Raw genomic sequence first — 19,337 nt, 5'->3', positions numbered from 1 at the left:
CTGTTCCTTAAGGGCAGTGGAAGATTGACAGGAAAGGGTTGGGGGAGGTGGCAGGAAGGGACGCCTTGTAGTGGAGACGTTACTCAAGCCATCCACAAGGGGGCGCCCGCCTCAAGGAAGGGGCCTGCCTCCTGAGGCTCACCTACTCCAGGAAGAGATGGCCTGGCTACGTCCATTAAAGGGACAGGCACCTAGTGCTGAGTTATGGATACTTGCACTGCCTGCCCATCCTTATTCTTTTTTTTTTTTGTCTTTTTGTGACCGGCCTTTGGCTTGGTGTCGTTCGCACCGCGCTCAGCCAGTGAGCGCACCGGTCATTCCTATATAGGATCCGAACCCGTGGCGGGAGCGCCGCTGCGCTCCCAAGCGCTACACTCTCCCGAGTGCGCCACGGGGCCGGCCCCCCATCCTTATTCTTATGGAAGCCTGTGAGTACTGGTGTGGTCTTTCTTTCAAGCGTGAGGCAAACCTGCTAACTCCCAGTGGCTCTGAGTCAACTGCAGGTGGATAGTGACTGCCTGGAGACATGAAAGCACGGCCGGGCCATGGCTGTTGACCTGGACTGTGCAATGCCCATCGCTCTGCTGCATCCTCTCTTTTAAGTAAATTCTGTTTGTCCCAAGGATTTGCCTCATAGAGTCTCAGGAACCAGAAGAGGTCCGGGAGTGAGGGTGTGGATGGGAGGGGTTGCTAGTCCAGCCCCACCTGACAAGCAGGTGTCCAGCTTGGCCTGAGGCCCTCCCCTGCCCGTGAGCTTACAGCTCCTGAGGCAGCAGCCATCCCACCCCCAATGTCTCTGTAGCAAGTACCCCCATGCCTGCGCTCACTGGTCCTCACACCTCCCCTCTAATCAGCCCCTGGCCTTCTCTTTTCTAGGCTCAGGTGTTCGTGACCTTCCACTCTCCCTTTAAAGTACATGGTGTCGGGTCCTCTCATGTCCCCTCCATCCATAGCCCACTGTTCAATTTCCTGCCCTTGAGTCCACGTGGCCTCGTGGCCCCGCAGCAGCCCTGACTTGGAGCCACGGTTCTCGGAGGATCAGGTGTAGGGTGCAGTGGCGTGTCTGCGAGCTTCCCCTCTCCCCCTGCTAGAACAGAGAACAGTCAGGAAGCCACGGTTCCCTCCATTAACTTCATGGTTAATATTCCACTTTCGCGGCTTCCCAGACCCCTCCCCAGCCAGAGCATCTGCATGCAAAGTCCTGCTAGCGCCTTTTCTTCACCAGCATCTATAGTTTTCCAACTCCATGCTAGGTACCCAGTGACTAAACCAATCGGACACTTGATCAGTGAACACTATAAGCAATGAATGCCACTGCCTTCACACGCTCTTTCCTTTTTCTGAGTTTGTTCCCATCTCCCTTTAGTCTCTAGGGAACAATCAGACCCCATTCCTACCCAGCAGGGGGTAGGGAGACATTGTGTCCAGTGTGCTTCACGTTACTCCTACCTGCTGCCGTCTTTAGGCTTCCCCCAAAATATCAAATATCAAATGTCTGCTAGAAACAAGTTTATTACAAAGGGATGGGACATGGCTCCTACTGGTGCTCATATGGGGACTGATGCTCCTAAATCACTGGGGTGTGACAGGACGTCACAAGACCAGGCAACAACTCTTCTAGGATGCTTGGCCTGCCTCGGCTTCTTTTTTTTTTTTTTTTTTTTTTTTCGTGACCGGCACTCAGCCAGTGAGTGCACCGGTCAGTCCTATATGGGATCCGAACCCGCGGCGGGAGCGTCGCCGCGCTCCCAGCGCAGCACTCTACCAAGTGCGCCACGGGCTCGGCCCCTGCCTCGGCTTCTAATAAAGAGAAGGGGACAGTTCAGAGTAGGGGAAGGATCCTGAGGGCTGACAGTCATTTTCTTAGTAAGGAAAGGGGCACATTCATCCGATCTAGACCACACCTGAGGGCAGGGCCTCTGTACCAGCACTGGACGTGGTAGCTTCTCACTACGTCCTCATCAGCTAATGGATAAGCAGAGGCTGTGACTACAAAGTCTGACTATTTAAATACCTGCTACATGGATAACTAATAATGGCACAGCTATCAGGAATGGTGTGGAGCCCCTTCTCCCTGGAGATGTGCCTGGGAGACACGGAGCTGGATGGAGAACCCATTTACCCAGGGAATTTGGCGAGCCGGCGCCGAGCCTGGGCCAGCCGTGCCAGCCGCTCCTTCAGGAACTTCCTCTTGTCACTAGTGTCATTTCGCTCCTTCAAGAGCCAGCTGTAGGTGTCCTTGTCCTGTAGGAGCTGCAGCATGCTCTTCTGCAGCAGCTGGCCGTAGGTCTGGAGGACGAAGAACTGGATGGTCAGAGGGATGTGGCTGGAGATGCGGTTGCTGACCTCCTGGAAGGAAGGGATGCCACAGAAGGTTGAGGGGAGACAGCCAGGAGAGGTCTGCCCTTGCCATGTGGGCATCAGGGGCACCCAGATTTCCAATGAGGGAGACCCTAGCAGGTGCCAGGTCCATCTCCTGGGTTCCAAACCCATCAGTGTCCTCTGGGATGGAGGCAGAGAGGAAGTATGCACAGTGAGGAGAACCTTCCAGCTACGAGTCACGGTGCAGACGGGACTCCGTATTCCCACCAGCTTTTCCTGACCACTAAATGGATACCTCTGATGAAAGAGGGTAAACTATGCTCTAAAGTGGCAAGTGGAGGGACTGAGCACAAAAACTGCATTTCCAAATTATTTACAGCTCTGTGGAAAAGATTTTACCTGTCCTTTTTTATCAACCCTCAAATGACTTAGCAGAACAGAGGCTGGGCTATCAAAAGCCTCAGAAGGGAGCCCTGTGAGTGTGTGCATGCAGGAAGTTACCTGCCATTTCCTTCCTTCTTCCCCAAGCCCCGCCTGTCAGTGAAAATTTTCTTTCCTGAGACAGGTCGATCTCTTGGGAAATTGGTATGTACTGGTACCTGAGCAAGCTCTGCCATCTCCCGTGCCTCAGTTTCCTTCTCTATAAAATAGGGATAATGTTAGTACTGACCTTATGGAATGGTGAAAAAGATTAACTGTGTTGAAAGATCCAAGTTTAGAAGGATGCCAGGCACATGATAAGCACTCAGTGAATGTTAATCGACAGTCAGTGAGACAGAGGGGACATCTGGTATGTGTTCCAGGACCAGAGCAAACAAAGGCCGTGGCCCATCACCAGATGGAAGTGCAGGCAGGAAGACAGGAGCAAAGGGAAGCCTTCAGGGATGTTAGGGTGTGGGCAGGGAAGCCTCATGTCACAGAAGGGGCGTAAAGCTGAAAAGAATGGCTGTTATCTGCAGGGACAAAATCAAGTGCCCACAGTATCTTTAGAGACACCTGGCATCATTTTCTCCTTGTCCTGGAAATTGCCCAAGGCATCAGGCCAAACAACGAGAACGTCAGACGCCCAGTTTTAGTGGATGTAGAAGACAGGCCATCTGCAGCCTGGGAATAGCATGTGGCAAAAGTAGTGGTGGCCAGGGTGGAAGGCGCAGGGATGGAGGGGCGTGGAGAGGGACAGTACACATCAGATGGGGAGGCGCAGTGCTACCCTGAAGGCTCTACCCTGCTGAGCAAGGCTGGTGGGTCTGGGGAAGTCGAGGAGATGGGCCAGGTGTGCAGGCAACAGAGAAAAAGTCTTCGGTGGTAAAGAACAGCCACCCTGCACCTCCACCCTGGGCCCTTTCCTCAGTGCCCACAGGACACTATGCAAATCCCTGGCCCAGGGAAGTCCAACTCACTTAATGACAAGCATGCTAAGAAGAGCAGTGACCCCAACGAGGCCCACGTCCTATTCCTGGAACCTCTGAATATACTGCAAAGGGTGAGCTGAGCTTGCAGATGGAATGAAGGTTGCTCATCAGCTGACCTCAAAATAGGAGATTATCTGGGGGGCCCAATGTCATCACAAGGAGGAAGGCAGAGGGAGAGGTGACTTTGGAAGAAGATAGGACAGATGCAAGCCCACTGGCTCTGAGGACAGAGGAAGGGGCACAGCTAAGGACATAGGTAGCCTGTAGAAGCTGGAAAAGACAAGGAAAAGGAAGTGGGTTCTCTCCAGAGCCTCCATAGAGGAATGCAGCCCTGCTGACACCTCAATTACAGCCCGGTGAGAATCATGCTTCATAGCGAAGTGGCATGCTCATCAAGGTTAGAGACAAGACAAAGATGCCTATTATCTGCACTACTGGTTCAAATTGCACTAAATGGACCAGAGGAGGCAAGAAAAGTAAGTTGGAGGTACAAGATCAGAGCGGGGAGGGAAAAGCAGTCTCTGTCTGCAGCAGGCATGAGCAGTCACTGGGAAACTCATGGGAAGCAGCTGCAAAACCACCACAAACAGCAGGAGAAAAAGCAGGGGTGTGCGGCATGAGACTCACGCAGAAATCTTATCTGCCACCAGCAAACAGGAGGCATGATGGGAGCAAAGACCTCTTTCCCGTAGGGACAACAGCAAGAAGATATGTGGCGTTAACTGCAGAAATGTGCATAATCTACACAAAGAAAACTCTAAAATATCCCTGAGGTCCCCCCAAAGGAGACTGTAAAAATGGAAAGATCTGTGACATCCTCGGACGGGAAGACTGACATCAGAAAGATATCAGCTCTCCTTACGGAGACGTATGAATTGAATGTAATCCCAGTAAGCATACCAACAGTTCTCTTTGTTCACAAGGAACTGGACGGGCTAATTCTAAAACACTGAAATGAACAAACAAAAATAGGCAGACAATGTCTGCATAAAAAGAAGCGAGGGCACAGATATCTGTGTACCCACGTTGACAGCAGCTCCACGAGCAAGAGCCAAAGGAGAAAACCACCCAAGTGTCACTGATGGACAAATGGATAAAAAAATGTGAATCTATATCAATAGAATATTATTCTACCTTAAAAAGGAGTGAAATTCTGACATGCTCCAACATGGATGAGCCTTGAGGACGTTCTGCGATGTGAGATAAGCCAGTCACAGAGAGACAAATGCTGTATAAGGTCCACTTCTATAAGGTCCGTAGAGGAGGCAAATTCATAGAGATGGAGAGTAGGAGGGTGGGTACCAGGGGCTGGGGAAGGAGGGATGGGGAGTGAGTATTTAATGGGGACAGAGTCTCAGTTTGGGAAGATGAAAAGCTCCTGCAGATGGACGGTGGAGATGACTGCACAACAGTGTGAATGTACTTAATGCCCCTGAATTGTGGCACTTAAAAATGGCTAAGGTGGTGAAATGCATGTCATACGTATTTTACCCCAATACGAAAAGAAAGAGAAAAGTGGGGGCACTGAAGGGGCGTCGAGCTGTACTGGACAGAGCACTGTATGGAGATGTACTACCACGGCATGTGCATGCTGACAGATGGGAAGCAAGGCCACAGAACAGAAGGTGGGGTCTAGAAAAACACCCAATGCACGGGGACAGGGGGTATGGTGGGGTGTGTACCAGTGGGGACAGGGTGGTCCTTCAACGATGGCTCTGGGACAACTGCTAGCCATCCAGATCCTGCCTTGTTCTTATTGTCCAATAATTCCAAATGGATCAAAGGTTTAAATATGAAAGTTGAAATAATAAATTACTTGGAGAAAATTTTGTAGACTTTGCTTACAATCTCAGAGAGACACAGTACGATGAAAACCACAGAAGCCTAAAGAGAAGTGATGATTAGGTCCAACCCACAAATCTCAAACATGTCAGCATAGTCTAAAACCACCACAGACAGAGTCACAAGGCCAACGACAGACTATACAGCATTTGCATCGTAAATCACAAGGGTCTGATATCTCCCTGTGCAAAGAGTGCCTGTCCGATGGATGGTTTGCTGAACAGGAAATGGAAATAACTCTCAACACAAGAAAAGATGGTGATCAGAGAACTGCCAATTAATATTACAAGAAGCCATAATTTTTTAACCTCAGACTATCCAAAAAACCCAACAACTTTAGTGCAGACTCAACTAGTAAGGGTGCAAGGAAACAGACTTCCATGGGTAATATTGAACAATCTAAAACAAGTGCTGTCTTTTCCCCTGGTGTGACAGTTTCATGTGTCAGCCTGGCTAGGCTAGAGTCCCCAGTGATTCAATCACATAGTAATCTAGGTGTTGCCATAGAGGTATTTTGTAGATGTGGTTAATATTTATGACCAGGTGACTCTAGGTAAAGATTATCCTTGATAATGTGGGTGGGCCTCATTCAAACCATTGAAAAGCCTTAAGAGCAAAACTGAGGTTTCCCTGAGGAAGAAGTTCCATGTGTGGACTCAGCCTTGGCTCCTGCCCCAGCATCCAGTCTCCCTTTCCTGCTGGCCTGTCCTAGGATTTTGGACTTGCCAGCCTCCACAACTGCATAACCCAATTCCTTGAAGCATATTTCTTTATATGCATGTATCCTACTGGTTCTGTTTCCCTGGCACAAACCTGACTACTACCCCAGGAATCTCATTTGCAGCAATTTATGCTTCCAGACACAAGATGTATAAACTAAGCTGTTCACTGCAACATTCCTGGAAACAAACCATGTCCATCCATAGCGGACTGGCTCAATATGCTACAGCCATAACACGGGATACTTGGCAACCATTAAAAAGAACAAGGCAGCTCCACATGAACCACAGTAAAACAAACCCCAGGTACAGTAAAGAAAATACAGAACAGCATGTGTCCTCTGCTAACCTTTGTATAAAAAGTACATATGCATGTGTAGGGAAAGTGAAATATAAATGGTTAGGGTCCCTCAGATGTTCAGAATCTTGCCACACATTCAATGTAAATATAACTGTGCATGTGTGCCCGGGGGGGGGGGGGGTTCTTTGGCTATTGTTTGTGGATGTGCATGGACACCCAGGTGTGCCTGGGTTGTCTGACTTGCACCCAGGTGTTCCTGAGTTATCTGACTTGAGTATAAAGGATGAATGGCTCTGATCCACAATGTACCCCTGCCCCCAGGACGACCCTGGGGGGGTGGGGCACAGGCAGGCTGCTACTGCTGCTGGAGGCTGTTGCTGCAAGCTGCTTCCAAGGCCCCCAGGACGCTCCAGGAGGCCACTGCTACTGGTGCTGGAGACTGTTGTTGTAAGATGCTGCTGCTGCTGCTGCTGAGGAAGCTGAGGACTGAGCTCGTGTCATCCGCCAACGGCTCCTGGGATCTTTCCCAATTACCTAGCTCACGACCTGCATGTGAGGGGTCTGTGACCCAGCCTGGCATGTGAGGGGTCTGGTGACCCAGCCTCACACGTGAGGGGTCTGATGACCCACCCTGGCATGTGATGGCTCTGTGACCCAGTCTGTACAATGGGTTTGAAGGGTCTCTGAGCCCCAGCCTGACAACATGTAAGCTTTCTGATGCCTGGAGTCTCCCCAGGGACATAAGAGAGCCTGGAGAGGGGCTGCTTGGGTGAGGGGAACTGCACAGCTTGGACGGGGGTGGCCGGATATTAATTTTCCTTTGTCACTCATTCTACAATATGGACTTTCTACATGCACTTGCCTTACCTACTCTAAAAGGTAACTTGGCTGCATGAGGCAGTGTGCACAGAGAGGCTCTGAGCTCGGCTTCCAGAGCAGCAGTGGTGCACTCCTGTCTTAACCTTGACTGGCTTCACGCATGTGTGCACACCTCCCAGTGTCTGCAGGAATTGGGTTTGACCCTTGGCTTAGAGCCTTGGTCCTCCAAGTGTGGTCTCAATCTAGTAGCATGAGCAGGCCCTGGGAGCCTATTAGAAATGTGGAATCTTGGCCCCACCCCAGATCTGCAATCAACACCTGCATTTCAACACAATGCCCAGGAGGCCTGTGTGCATGGTTACCGTAGAGAAGCACTGCCCTACAGCATCCCAATAGTGAAGGGATGGAGATGTCGAATAAACCGAGAGACTACGATTTGCTTCACCTGTCCAGATTTTTAGGTATTCCAGCAGCTCTACTTGAATTGTACCCGTGTTCACTGCCTCCTTCTCCGGGATGAATTATATTGCACTTCACGTTACCTGAAAAGTACAGTAGCAGCCACAGCATGTGCATAGGAACCACAGAACGTGCCTGGGAGCCAGCTTCCACTTGGTGAGCAACCACTGTACTTTAGTGCCAAACTAAGGGACTTACCCACACTCTTCTCATGGAATAGTCACTAGAACCCTATGAGGAGATGCCATTTTCCAGAAAGAAAGCTGAAGCTCAGAGAGGGTGAGTAACTTGGCCACACAGCCAGTCAAAACCAGATGTCAGTGGGTCAAGGCCATAATGTCTTCTGTCTGTCTGAGGCCCAGCTGCTTCTGCAGAGGCTAACAAGGGGCTGACAATACATCTGGCTGATGGGCCCTGAGAGAGATGATGAAACTAAAGGAGAGAGGCATTCAGAAGAAAAGGCAACAGGACAGAGACAGTTGCAGACTCACCTGGTGGTAGGCCATCAGGTGCTGGAAGATTTCAGCCAGGGAAGAGTCTGATAAAGAAGGGGTGCTAGTGAACAGACTATTGGACAGTTTCTTCTTCTCTTCTTCCATTTTCTCCTCTCTGACCTTCTGTAAGGCACCGCTGTACACGTGATCCTGGCAGTAGACAATCTGCTCCATCTGGAAGTGAAGTCGGATTGACTTCTCAGCTTCATTCTCTTGTTCTAATCTAATGTCTTCAATTTTAGACTACAGTAAAAGAGAAAGACAATTCAGTTTACCTCAAAAAATGAATCCCTAAGTCATAGGGAAACAGGTAATCAGAAAAGTCCACAAATACCATGTTACCCAACTTGAAGGACACAGCACATTACTTTGGAGTAGCCCTCTGTGCCCCACCTCGGCTTGTCTATGACGAGGTTCTCAGCCCCTGCTGAGGGTCAGAATCTGCAGGGAAGTCTGAGCCACATGTGTGACCAGATGCCCCCATCCCAGGGCCTGGGGTCCTGCGTGGACCCTGTTCTCAGACCTAATGACTCAGTTTCTTCCTTTTCTCTTTTATGTCTTTCATAGCTGATAGTGAGGAGCATTATACCCACCAGAGAGTTCATAGGGATAAGAAGGGGGGGCGGCAAATTCTGTTTCATGCTCCTAGGGTTTAGAGAAACTGGCTGCCAGAAGGCCATGGAGGAGATCCTTTACCAGAAACTATCCAGACCTCTGGGACCTGGTGAGAGCCACCCTATGCCACGCACTATGCGAGGTACATCCTTCACATTTTCTTGTGCATTCATTACAACCTTCTGAGAAAGGTCTTATTAGTCCCATTTTACAGATGAGCAGCCAGAGGCACAGGGCACAGGCCAATGAAGCAGCATGCCCCAAGACCACGAGCTGAGGCGTGCCAGAGGGTCTACCCACCTGAGCCAGGGACCCCTGTTTCTGAGAGTGGCTGAGTCTGGTTTCCTGTCTGAGTTGGTCCCCCTGGAGGTGGGGGGAAGAGGGTGTCTCACCCTCTTTTTGCTCTTTCTTCCCTCTTCAAAGATACCATCTTCATATTTGGCTTCCTCAATGAGTTTATGGATTTGGGGCCCTTTTGTTTGGATGGGATAATCTCCTACACTAACTGGGGCTCTCTTGTTCCTATAAGTTCAGACATTTTATTTCTAAATTCTATCTCCTTTTTATTACTTCTAACCTGACGGCACTGGTAGCATCATTAGTAAGATTCACAAGCGAGTTGACTATTTGTTTCTCCAAATATATACTATACATTTCTAATCCTAGAAATGTTTTCTAGTGTCAGACATAATTTTATTTTTTTAAACACACATGGTTGGTTTTACCTTGGTGGTTCTGTGGAAGTTAAAGAATTCAACAAAATTTTTTGTGGAAACATCTGTGAATGCGAGCCGAACCATATCTGATCAAAGAGAGAAAAAAAGTTCAATATTGGTAGGATCACGTGTACTCTTCACAGACTGCAAAACACGAGGATAAAATAGTAAGAAACAAAGCTTCCTCTCTCTCCCTTCTTCTCTTCTTTACCACTAGAAGAGGAAGGCATGCTCTTTATCTTAAGAACTCACTGGAAGAATTTTAAAACCTAAATGTCACCTGGCATATATATATTTGACATTTAAGTTTTTATCCTAAGTATAAATAGTTGCAAAGAATGTAATTTCTGGTAAATTACAAATGTATTAATATTTTATAATAAAGCTGTCACATCATTCCTAAATGTATCAATAGAATCTAAATGTCCACATTATCCATTTGAAAAGAAATACAGGAACAAACTCTTATTTAAATCAAAAAGTTTACACGATTTCTCTTTTACTTTTGAAACCCATATTTTTATTCTTCTTCTTCACAAAACACTGTCCTACTATAATATCTTTATGCTCAAAAATCTTTTATTAATCCCCATATCATATTTTTCTGAAACAGAAGTAGATAAATACAAGTTTACTTTAAAAACTTTTTATATGACTGTAAGGCTCTATGTATTACAAACCTTCTTCTGGAGTGAATTAAGAGCACACCATTGACCAAAACAACACAGCTACAGATATTGGTATACAGGATAACTGTTAAGCCTAAAAAGGTAAAACATTATTGGGAATGCATCTCTTAATGAACTGTTAGAGGCTGTCCTCTGCCCCTGTTCGTTCATGGATTCATGAATGATTATCAATTGTTGCTGAAAAAAGACAGCTGAAGTTTGAGTGAGGATGTTGTCAGTCAAGGAGGAGGAAAAGAACAGATGTGGTAACACCCCAGAAAACCAAGGAAGCATTTCTAGAAGGGAAATGACCTGTCATGTGAAATGTTGCACTTCTCCTCAATGGGCTGCTGATAGTTTGCTACCCATGCATGACAACAGCCACACCACCCTAGGTTCCTACAGTGCTTTAGAATGCTCAAATTTGACCTTACTTCTTATAGAGTCCAAATAAACAGTGTTGTGAGAGGGTGAAGTAACCAGAGTGGTGGAGCAGTGTGGAGATGTCGCGCAGTAAGAAATACAGATTCAGTCTAGGTCCACAATTCCTGACACAGAGCTCCCAAGCTCCTTGGCATTTCCTGCATGATAGGAGCATCTCTTGTTCTACTGAGACCACGCTTGGTGGGCCCCTGGATAGCTTCAGGATGAGGGCTGGTGGCCAGGAAGACCAGGCCATGACTAGAAGCTCGGCACATTTAGCCCCCACTTCTTCCACCCCTAACCAGGGACACGAGAGCAGCCTGCAGACGGAGTTGATCAATCATGCCTATGTGGTGAAGCCTCCATATAAACCGCTAAATGATGACATTCAGAGAGCTTGCTGGCTGGTGAGCACATGCCCTTGCCAGGAGCACTGGTGCACCCCAGCTCCACAGGGACAGGAGCTTCTGTGCTCAGGACACTTCCAGACCTCACCCTATGTACCTTTTCATCTGGCTATTCCTATGTATCCGTTATCATATCCTTTATAATAAAGCAGTAAATGTAAGTGAGTGTGTTCCTGAGTTCTAAGAACTGTTCTATCAAATGATCAGACCTGAGGAGAGGGCCATGGGAAACCTGGTTTACAGAGGGTTGGGCAGAAGCATGGGAGATCGGGGATAGTCTTCTGGGACTGAGCTTTAAGCTATGGGGTCTGCTCTAACTCTGGGTAGTGTCAGAACCGAATTGAATTGCTGAACACCAAGCTGGCATTTGCAGAATCAGAGAATTGGTTGTGGGTGCTGGAAAACCCTCCAGGAAGAGAGCTCTGAAGTTGGCACTGGCTTTGGTTCATACCTTTCCCTGCCCTAGAAATAAGATGCCTAAGAGCCAAATCAAGAACTCACCAGTCACCCTGTGCAGCATATCCACAGCTGGCTCTTCCAGAGCTTTTATTTGCTGTTTTACGATGGCCTCAAATGTCCTATAATTCACAAATCCTGGCAGTTCTCTGCCACGATACTGAGTTTCAAATGTCCAGATTCTTCTACATATAACATCATAACCTGCAGTAGAAAAGAATAGCTCTGAATTATTTTACAAAAATATTCTTGCAAGTTTTTCTAAACATAATACCATTCTGGACTTGCTAAAATTATGAGTGGCAAGGAAATATGAAATCAAATCAAATCCAATCTGCAAAGTGAAAAATATTCAAGGATTGCAATAAAGAAACAGATCTTGAGATAATTGTCTTCAGTCATTTCGAGACAGCAAGGTGGAGCCAGTGCACGATGCCAAAAAAGAAGCAAATGCAGAAACCTCGAGTAAGACCCGCTCTTGCAGAGGTACTTGAGTATGAACTTTTATAAATCCAATCTTATTTTTATAAAAGAAATTGTATCATAATACACTCCTTAACCAGAACTGTCTGGAATCAATAGCACATCAATGTGCGTGTGCTGCAGCATGAGAAGAAAGTGTCTATAAATCAAATGGGATAGCAGAGGAGCTAGGCACTTCCCATTGTGTTAATGTGATACAGTATCACTGTCAACTGTACAAAATGCTTAATTTTCCTTCACTCTTTCTGAAAAACTAACCAGGGATGGCAGGCTGGTACCCTTTCCTGGTCAGGAGATATATTCCCATAGAAATTTTTGTTATTGAGATATAGTTCACATACTATAAAATTCACCTCATTAAAAGTGTACCATTTGGTAATATTTAGTATATTCACAAAACCACGCAGCCATCACTACCTTATTCCCGAACATTTACATTGCCTCAAGGAAACCCCCCTCCCATACTCATCAGCAGTCACGCCCCATTGCTCCCCATCTTGTCCCTGGCAGCCGTGATTCTGCTTTCCGTCTCTGGATTTGCTGATTCTGGACATGCCATATCAATGAAGTCATACAATGTGTGGTTCTCTGTGATGGGTTTCTTTCTCTTAGCATGATGCTTTACAGTTGACCCATGTTGTAGCACGTACTAGCACTCGGTGTCTTTCTATGGCTGAAAATATTCCATTGTATGGTGTTACAGGCCCAACTCTGTTTCCCCAAACTCATATGTTCAATTCCCAACTCTCAGTACTTCAGAATGTGACTGTGTTTGGAGACAAGATCTTTAAAGAGGTAATTAAGTTGAAATGATGTTATTAGGGTTGCCCTAATCCAATCTGACTGGTGTCCTTATGAGAAGAGGAGATCAGGACACAGACACACACAGATGGATGACCATGTGAGGACACAGGGAGAGGATGCTGTCCACAAGCCAAGGAGAGAGGCCTCGGGAGGAACCAGCCCTGCCTGCACCTTGATCCCGGACTTGCACCATACAGAATGAGACGATGAATGTCTGTTGTTTCAGCCCCCAGTCTATGCACTTTGTCACGGCAGCCCGAGCAGACTTGCATATGTGGCTATACCATGTTCTGTTTTATCATCTACTGGTGGATGTGCATGTACTCTGTTCCCACTTTCTGTCTAACATGAATGCTATTATGAACATTCACATGCAAGTTGTCATGTGGATATTTTCAATTCTCTTGTGTACACACCTAGGAGTAGAGTTGCTGGGTCATGTATTTACTTTTCTGAGGGACAGCTGCACGTTTATCCAAAAGATCTGTGCCACTGACATTCCTATCAGCGATGCGTGAGGACTCCACATTCTCTGAACCCTCTCCAACACTTGGCAGAGACTACCGCCATCCAAGTGGGTGTGAAACGCTATCTCCCTAGGGTTTTGATTTGCATTTCTCTGACGGCTAATGATTGTGAGCATCTTTTCACGTGCTTATTGGCCACTTATATATCTTCTTTTGGGAAAAATGTCTATTCCAATCCTTTGCCTTTTTTCTAATTGGATTATTTGGCTTTTTGAGTTATGAGTTCTTTAAATATTCTGGATACTACACCCTTGTCAGATATGTGATTTTCAAGTATTTTCTCTCATTCTGAAAGGGACAGGGTGGCCCTTCCCTGGCATGAGAATATAGCACATGGTGGGTGTCAGCCTCCACTCTCTGGATACAGTGGTGGCAAGTCACTGCCCCCAAAATGAGCTTCTCAAACGTCTCTCTACCGAGGAGGTCTGTTATTTATCCTCTCCTGCCCTCCATGCCTTCTGCCAGGAAACAAATGGATTTCAAGCTGTGGCCTACCAAAAGACTGAACTATCTATTTTCCCACATTTATTATTCAAAGCCAAGGAAAGCTGCTCATGTGAACTTCCAAATTGTTGAAATAAATTGTGGAACCCCATAAAGCTGCCTGAATAAAAGCAAAGTTACTTGAAATTTCCCTCAGCTGCAGAAGATTTATCACTGAATGGCATGTGATTCGGCTTCTTGAAATATTCAAAAAGAGGTTTCAGAAGACACTCCCTACCTTTTTCAGATTCCTAATGATTTGAAGACCCAAGGGTGGTAGGTGGCATGCTGTTTTATTTTCTTGTCATTGCTGCCACGATAAAATCCATTAAGAGACATGGCAGGCTTCAGGACCCTGGCCGGTTCACTAAGACTGGGTGGGGGACCACAGTGGTGGCACCACTTATAACACAAAGAGCATGATGCACGCACCACATCCAGCTGCTCACTGTTGAGGGAGGACTGATTCTGCTAGACGCTGTAACTGATCTGGGCCAATTAATCTGCATTTTCTCCCTGGTGTCCTTTGAAATCAGTATAGATGTTGCCAGACTGAGTTCAGGGCCCCAGAGCAGAGTGAATGTGGCATTTGTGTCACTTGCTCCTTTTTCTGGCCATCCTCACCAACCACACCCCTTCCGTCTCAGCCCAACACAGAAGGCTCATGACAGTGCCTTGACTCTCTGCTGCGGTCTGAATGATTGTGTCCCCCCAAATACAGATGTCGAAACTTAATGCCCAGAGGGGTGGTATTAAGAGATGTGGTCTCTGGGAATTGCTCAGGTCAGGTCATGAGGCTCTGCCTTCACGAATGGGATCAGAGCCTTATTAGAGGCTTGAGGGGGCTTGTTCGTCCAGTCTGCCATGTGAGGATGCGGCTAGAAAGTTCCATCTCTGAAGCAGATTCCACACCAGACGTCAGATCTGCTGTGCCTTGACCTTGGACTTCCCAGCCTCCAGAACTGTGAGCAACAGGTTCCTGTTATTTATAAATTATCTGATCTAAGGTATTCTGTTGTAACAGCCTGAATGGAGTAAGACACTCACTTTTTTTGAAATTAGCTTCAATCACATCACTCCACTTGCGGAACTCACTCCGGAGTTTGGTGAACAGCCGGGTATCTTCATCCCCCACGGTTTCTTCCCCTTGTAGTAAAGCATTGATGTCCTGATTAAATACATTAATTTTCTGTCAAGAAGAGAAACATTGTATAAGCAGAGATACTTCAAATCCAAGTGTTAAGGTGGTTTGGAGGTCGTGTGTATGTTGAGAGTCACTCCATGCCTCCTATCGCCCCCTGTGGAACAAGGGGAAAGTGGAGGTGTTGTGTGGAGTATACTATAAAGCAAATATATTTCACAGGGCCTAGTTTCTTGTACTTTCAGGTTTAGTCTAACTTCTTAAAAGTACATATAATATGTTGACCTTGCAAAAAACAGGAAAATTTCCCCAGGCTATAGTCTCTGTTGTAAGATAAGGAATTGTAACACAGCAAGGTTGCTGGTTCAAAGACAGACAAGTCACTGATTGATATGTAAAGATACTGGGAGGCTGTGTAGGGAGATGGAATGTTTGCTAAGATCAAGATTTTGTTGGTGGATCACTTAAATTGCCTTATAGAATGTCACTTTGCTTGTTTTACTGAATGTTACCAGCCTATATTGTTAAACTATAATTCCACCTATGTTCTCTTCCTGTAACTTCCTGGTCTGGGAATAAATGCAGGAAGAGAATCCCAATTCATGGTTAATTTCCCAAATGGAAGGAATGCCTTTCTCTTGAGGGTTCTGTGAGATTAACCACTTTGGGGCTTCTCACTGCTCAGAAGAAATGGGCTTTTAGTAATCCTTTGTGGCTCTGTCACCCAGGGAAAAAGGGGGGACAAATCTGTGCGAGGCAAAGCAACAGCAATGTCCCCAGAAAACTTGACCCCTCCCTTCCACCTCTGGGCTCTTGGGTGAGAGCTCACGTGCTCACAAGGCATGTGATCCCTTTTTGACAATTGTGGATGATTCTCTGACTCGATGTAGTTGGCACTACTCACATCAATCAGAAACAACATTTTTTCATTCTCCTCATTTGGTATGTCGGTGCCGTATTTCTGTAATTCCTCTGTTATTTTCTGGTGACACTCTTTTATTTGATTTTCTAACATGGGCAGAGATTTCTGAGGAAAATAGAGAGAAAATAATGAGAATACATCATTATAAACAAGAAATGAAAAAAAGGTTGCTGGCTGGCTTCTGCAGAGCAGCTGCATGGTCCATCAGACCTCCTGGTTTCCTCCAAAAGGATGACCTTCCAGATGGAGGGAGGGCATGTTAGGGCACTGCTTCCCACCCAGGTCTTCACCCTTTCCTGCTCCCGTGAAACAGCCTCATGAGCTGTGCCGAGCAACCTGCTTTTCATGGTTTCTGGGCCCCATAAGAGCAACCCAAGGAGCAATTCCTCCTGTGCCCACACTCCAAAAACTCTCTTCAGGGAGATTAGAAAGATCCACTTGTCTAGTAGGTTCTGAAAAAGTGGCAATGGGAACAATTTGAGACTCAACAACTTTTATGTTCTAACAGACACAAAGTCATTAGGGATATTTCTGTTTCTAACAATACGGTTTGCTGAACTTCCTGGCACACCCTGACACTATAATGTCTAAAAGTGCTGGCTAAGTGTGAAAACTATCTCTTTAAATGTATCAGTAAGCTGGTAAGTTAATGACAGAGACTCAGGGGCCAAAGCCAGGTGACAGTAGCCACCCAGGGACTTGAGAAGAAAGCAGCCATGAAGCTAGATTCGGCCTCAAGGGCCCTCATATGGGAAAAAGACTTCAGCGTGAGCTTAACAGGTTGGCTTGGTGCAGAGGCAAAAGATCAACCACCAAGGGCTTGCTCACACTGGGCATCTAGTAAGAGGGTGTCCTCTTTCTGCATAAGGGTGGGACCCGAGAGAGATCCACTGTCATGACCTTAGACAGCTAGGAGCAACACTACCCTTCACCCACATTCCTGGGGACTGCGTGGAAGAGCTTGAACTTTGGCACTAAGCAGGAGGACAAGAAAACCTGCTGAGAATTTGTAGCCCCAAGCCAGCCCTCAAACAGATTTGCTGCCCAAATTTACACTTGCCGAGGGGTCCCCACCACCTAAGCTAAGAATTTAAAATGGTTCAAGCAAGAAGCACTCCCAGGGGTCTGACAAAAGTGAATGACGCTTCTCCCTGGAGACACCTATTTTGGACTCAGGCTTCTATGAATACCCATAGATCAACTTTCAAGAAAGATGAGCTCACAGGCAAAATTCCACCCAAGTCACGTAGGTAATGGTGGCAGAGCCCAATGCACCAAGGATTCTGATACTGGAACCATCCAATGCAAAATACAACATAAATATGTGCGAAGAAATCTTTCAAAAGGATTGAAAATTTGAAAAAAAAAAAAAAAAAAAGACTTCGTTCAGGCAGATATGAAAAAGAACCACAGAGAGCTTTTAGAAATGAAAAATATGTTCCTTACACTTACTAAGACATGACAACCGTGGCTGGTAATGAGAAAAGAGGAGTTAGTACAAGGCTCCTAAGATTTTAAGTGAATATGGTCTGTCAGCCTCCTACTCAAAGTATGGTCTTCTGACAAGCAATATCCACACTGCCTGGGAGCTTGCTAGAAATGCAGAATCTCTGGCCCCACTCCAGACCCATCGGATCTGAATCTGCATCTTAGTAAGATCCCAGGGAGAGCCATGGGCACAGCAACATTTAAGAAGCTGGCAAAGTGTAACTTTGTGTTTGCAGGATTCTTTACAGAGATCAGACAGTACTGCATGTGCTTACGCAGATGTGTGTGATGAGCTCAGTTGTCAGTCTTTCTGCCAGGCAGGGAATCGTGGCCCGACCTTCCTCCAGAAGGTCCCTGGAAAAAAACACAAGATAAACTCCCATCTTGATGTGCCCAGGACATGCAAGTCTGCATTCTGCTGCTGGGGAAAATCAAGGCACATTCAGTTACTGAGAACCGAATGGAATGCCCTGCAACCGGTGCCCAGCAGATATGCAGAGCTGGATTGTACAGTTGTGACTGAATGTGAGCAATCTCAGACATTTGAACAGTGGTATAGTGGTCCCTTCTAGCTGATAGAATAAATGTGTCTTATGGCATCCAACTACAGAATCGGTCTTCCTAAACATACACATATATACCTATGGATATGTTTTCATAACACACACACACACACACACCCACTTCTGTGTGTAAAGTGTACATGTAAGTGTACATAATTCATATAGGCATAGGTCTTCATGAAAATGGATTGATGCATATTTATATATGTGTGTGCATGAACACTGAACCGGGGAGACATACCCATGCCCAAGATAAGAACCTAAACCGTGGACTGTGTAGAGAAGGGAAGCCAAGCGCCCTCTCACTCTACCGAAATTTGTTTCTACATTGTAAGTTATTACAGGGTTTTCTCCATTTTCAAGGACTACTTAGGATAAAAGGCAGCAGGAAAGCTTGAGTCGAGCCTATGTGTGAAAGTACACTCAGACCCAAGCTTCAGTTGCCAAACCTGCTAATTTTAAAAAAAATTGTGGTAAAACACATATATTACAAAATTGACCATTTTAACCACTTTTAAGTGTATAGTTCAGTGGCATTAAGTACATACACACTGTCATGCCACCATCACCACCAACATTTCCAGAAGTTTTTTATCTTCCCAAACCGAAACTCTGTCCCAGTTAAACACTCACTCCCCGTCCCACTTCCTCTGTCCTTGGCAATCAACATCCTACTTTCTGTCTCAATGAATTTTCCTACCATGGACTTCATAAAGTGGAATCACAGAGTATTTGTCTTTTTGTGACTGGCTTACGTCACTTAGCATAATGTCCCCAAGGTTCATCTGTTGTTGTGTGTCCGTATCCCTTCCTTTCTAAGGCTCAGTAACCTTCCATCTGACGGCTATACCCCATTTTGTTTCCCACGCATCCACGATGCACACTTGGGTTGTTTCCTCTCTGGCTGCTGTGAACAGTGCTGCCGTGCACGGTGGTACGCGAGTATCTGTTTGACACACCTGTAATTCTGAGCAACACCTCTCCGCAGGCTTCTGGGAGAACTGAATGCAGGAATGTTTACAACTCTCCGTATCCTCATTATTTTAAATCTAATCAATTCATCAGTCTTTTCCTTTTAAAAACATTTCATCTTTGGCATGAAGGTTAGAAAAGTCTTCTCTACCCCAGGATTATAAACTATCCATCTGCATTTTCTTCTGGGATGCTTATGGCTTCTTTTTGACATTTAATTTTAAGCGTCAACTGATATTATTTTGGCATAAAGTGTTAAGTAAGGGCACCATTTACATTTAACTGTTTTCCAAATATTAAA

At 46.3% G+C, this 19,337-nt stretch overlaps 1 protein-coding gene across 3 annotated transcripts in view; it reads right to left on the bottom strand.

Annotated features, from left to right (window-relative positions):
* Positions 1–825: 825 nt before the first annotated feature.
* Positions 826–19,337, bottom strand: part of MX1 (MX dynamin like GTPase 1) — a 40,204-nt gene continuing 21,692 nt past the window's right edge. For all 3 annotated transcript variants that reach the window (XM_063088635.1, XM_063088644.1, XM_063088624.1), the window contains 7 exons: positions 17,777–17,855; positions 15,996–16,118; positions 14,998–15,139; positions 11,699–11,857; positions 9,709–9,785; positions 8,366–8,611; positions 826–2,349 (listed from right to left, as the gene is read on the bottom strand). In XM_063088635.1, the coding sequence (XP_062944705.1) occupies positions 2,119–2,349; positions 8,366–8,611; positions 9,709–9,785; positions 11,699–11,857; positions 14,998–15,139; positions 15,996–16,118; positions 17,777–17,855 (1,057 nt within the window). In that variant the 3' untranslated portion in view covers positions 826–2,118. The remainder of the gene's footprint in view (positions 2,350–8,365; positions 8,612–9,708; positions 9,786–11,698; positions 11,858–14,997; positions 15,140–15,995; positions 16,119–17,776; positions 17,856–19,337) is intronic.

The sequence above is a fragment of the Cynocephalus volans genome, chromosome 1, assembly GCF_027409185.1.
Source record: "Cynocephalus volans isolate mCynVol1 chromosome 1, mCynVol1.pri, whole genome shotgun sequence".
NCBI lineage: Eukaryota > Metazoa > Chordata > Mammalia > Dermoptera > Cynocephalidae > Cynocephalus > Cynocephalus volans.
The sequence above is the reverse complement of the archived record's forward strand: the minus strand, read 5'-3'. Positions and strand labels throughout refer to the sequence as shown.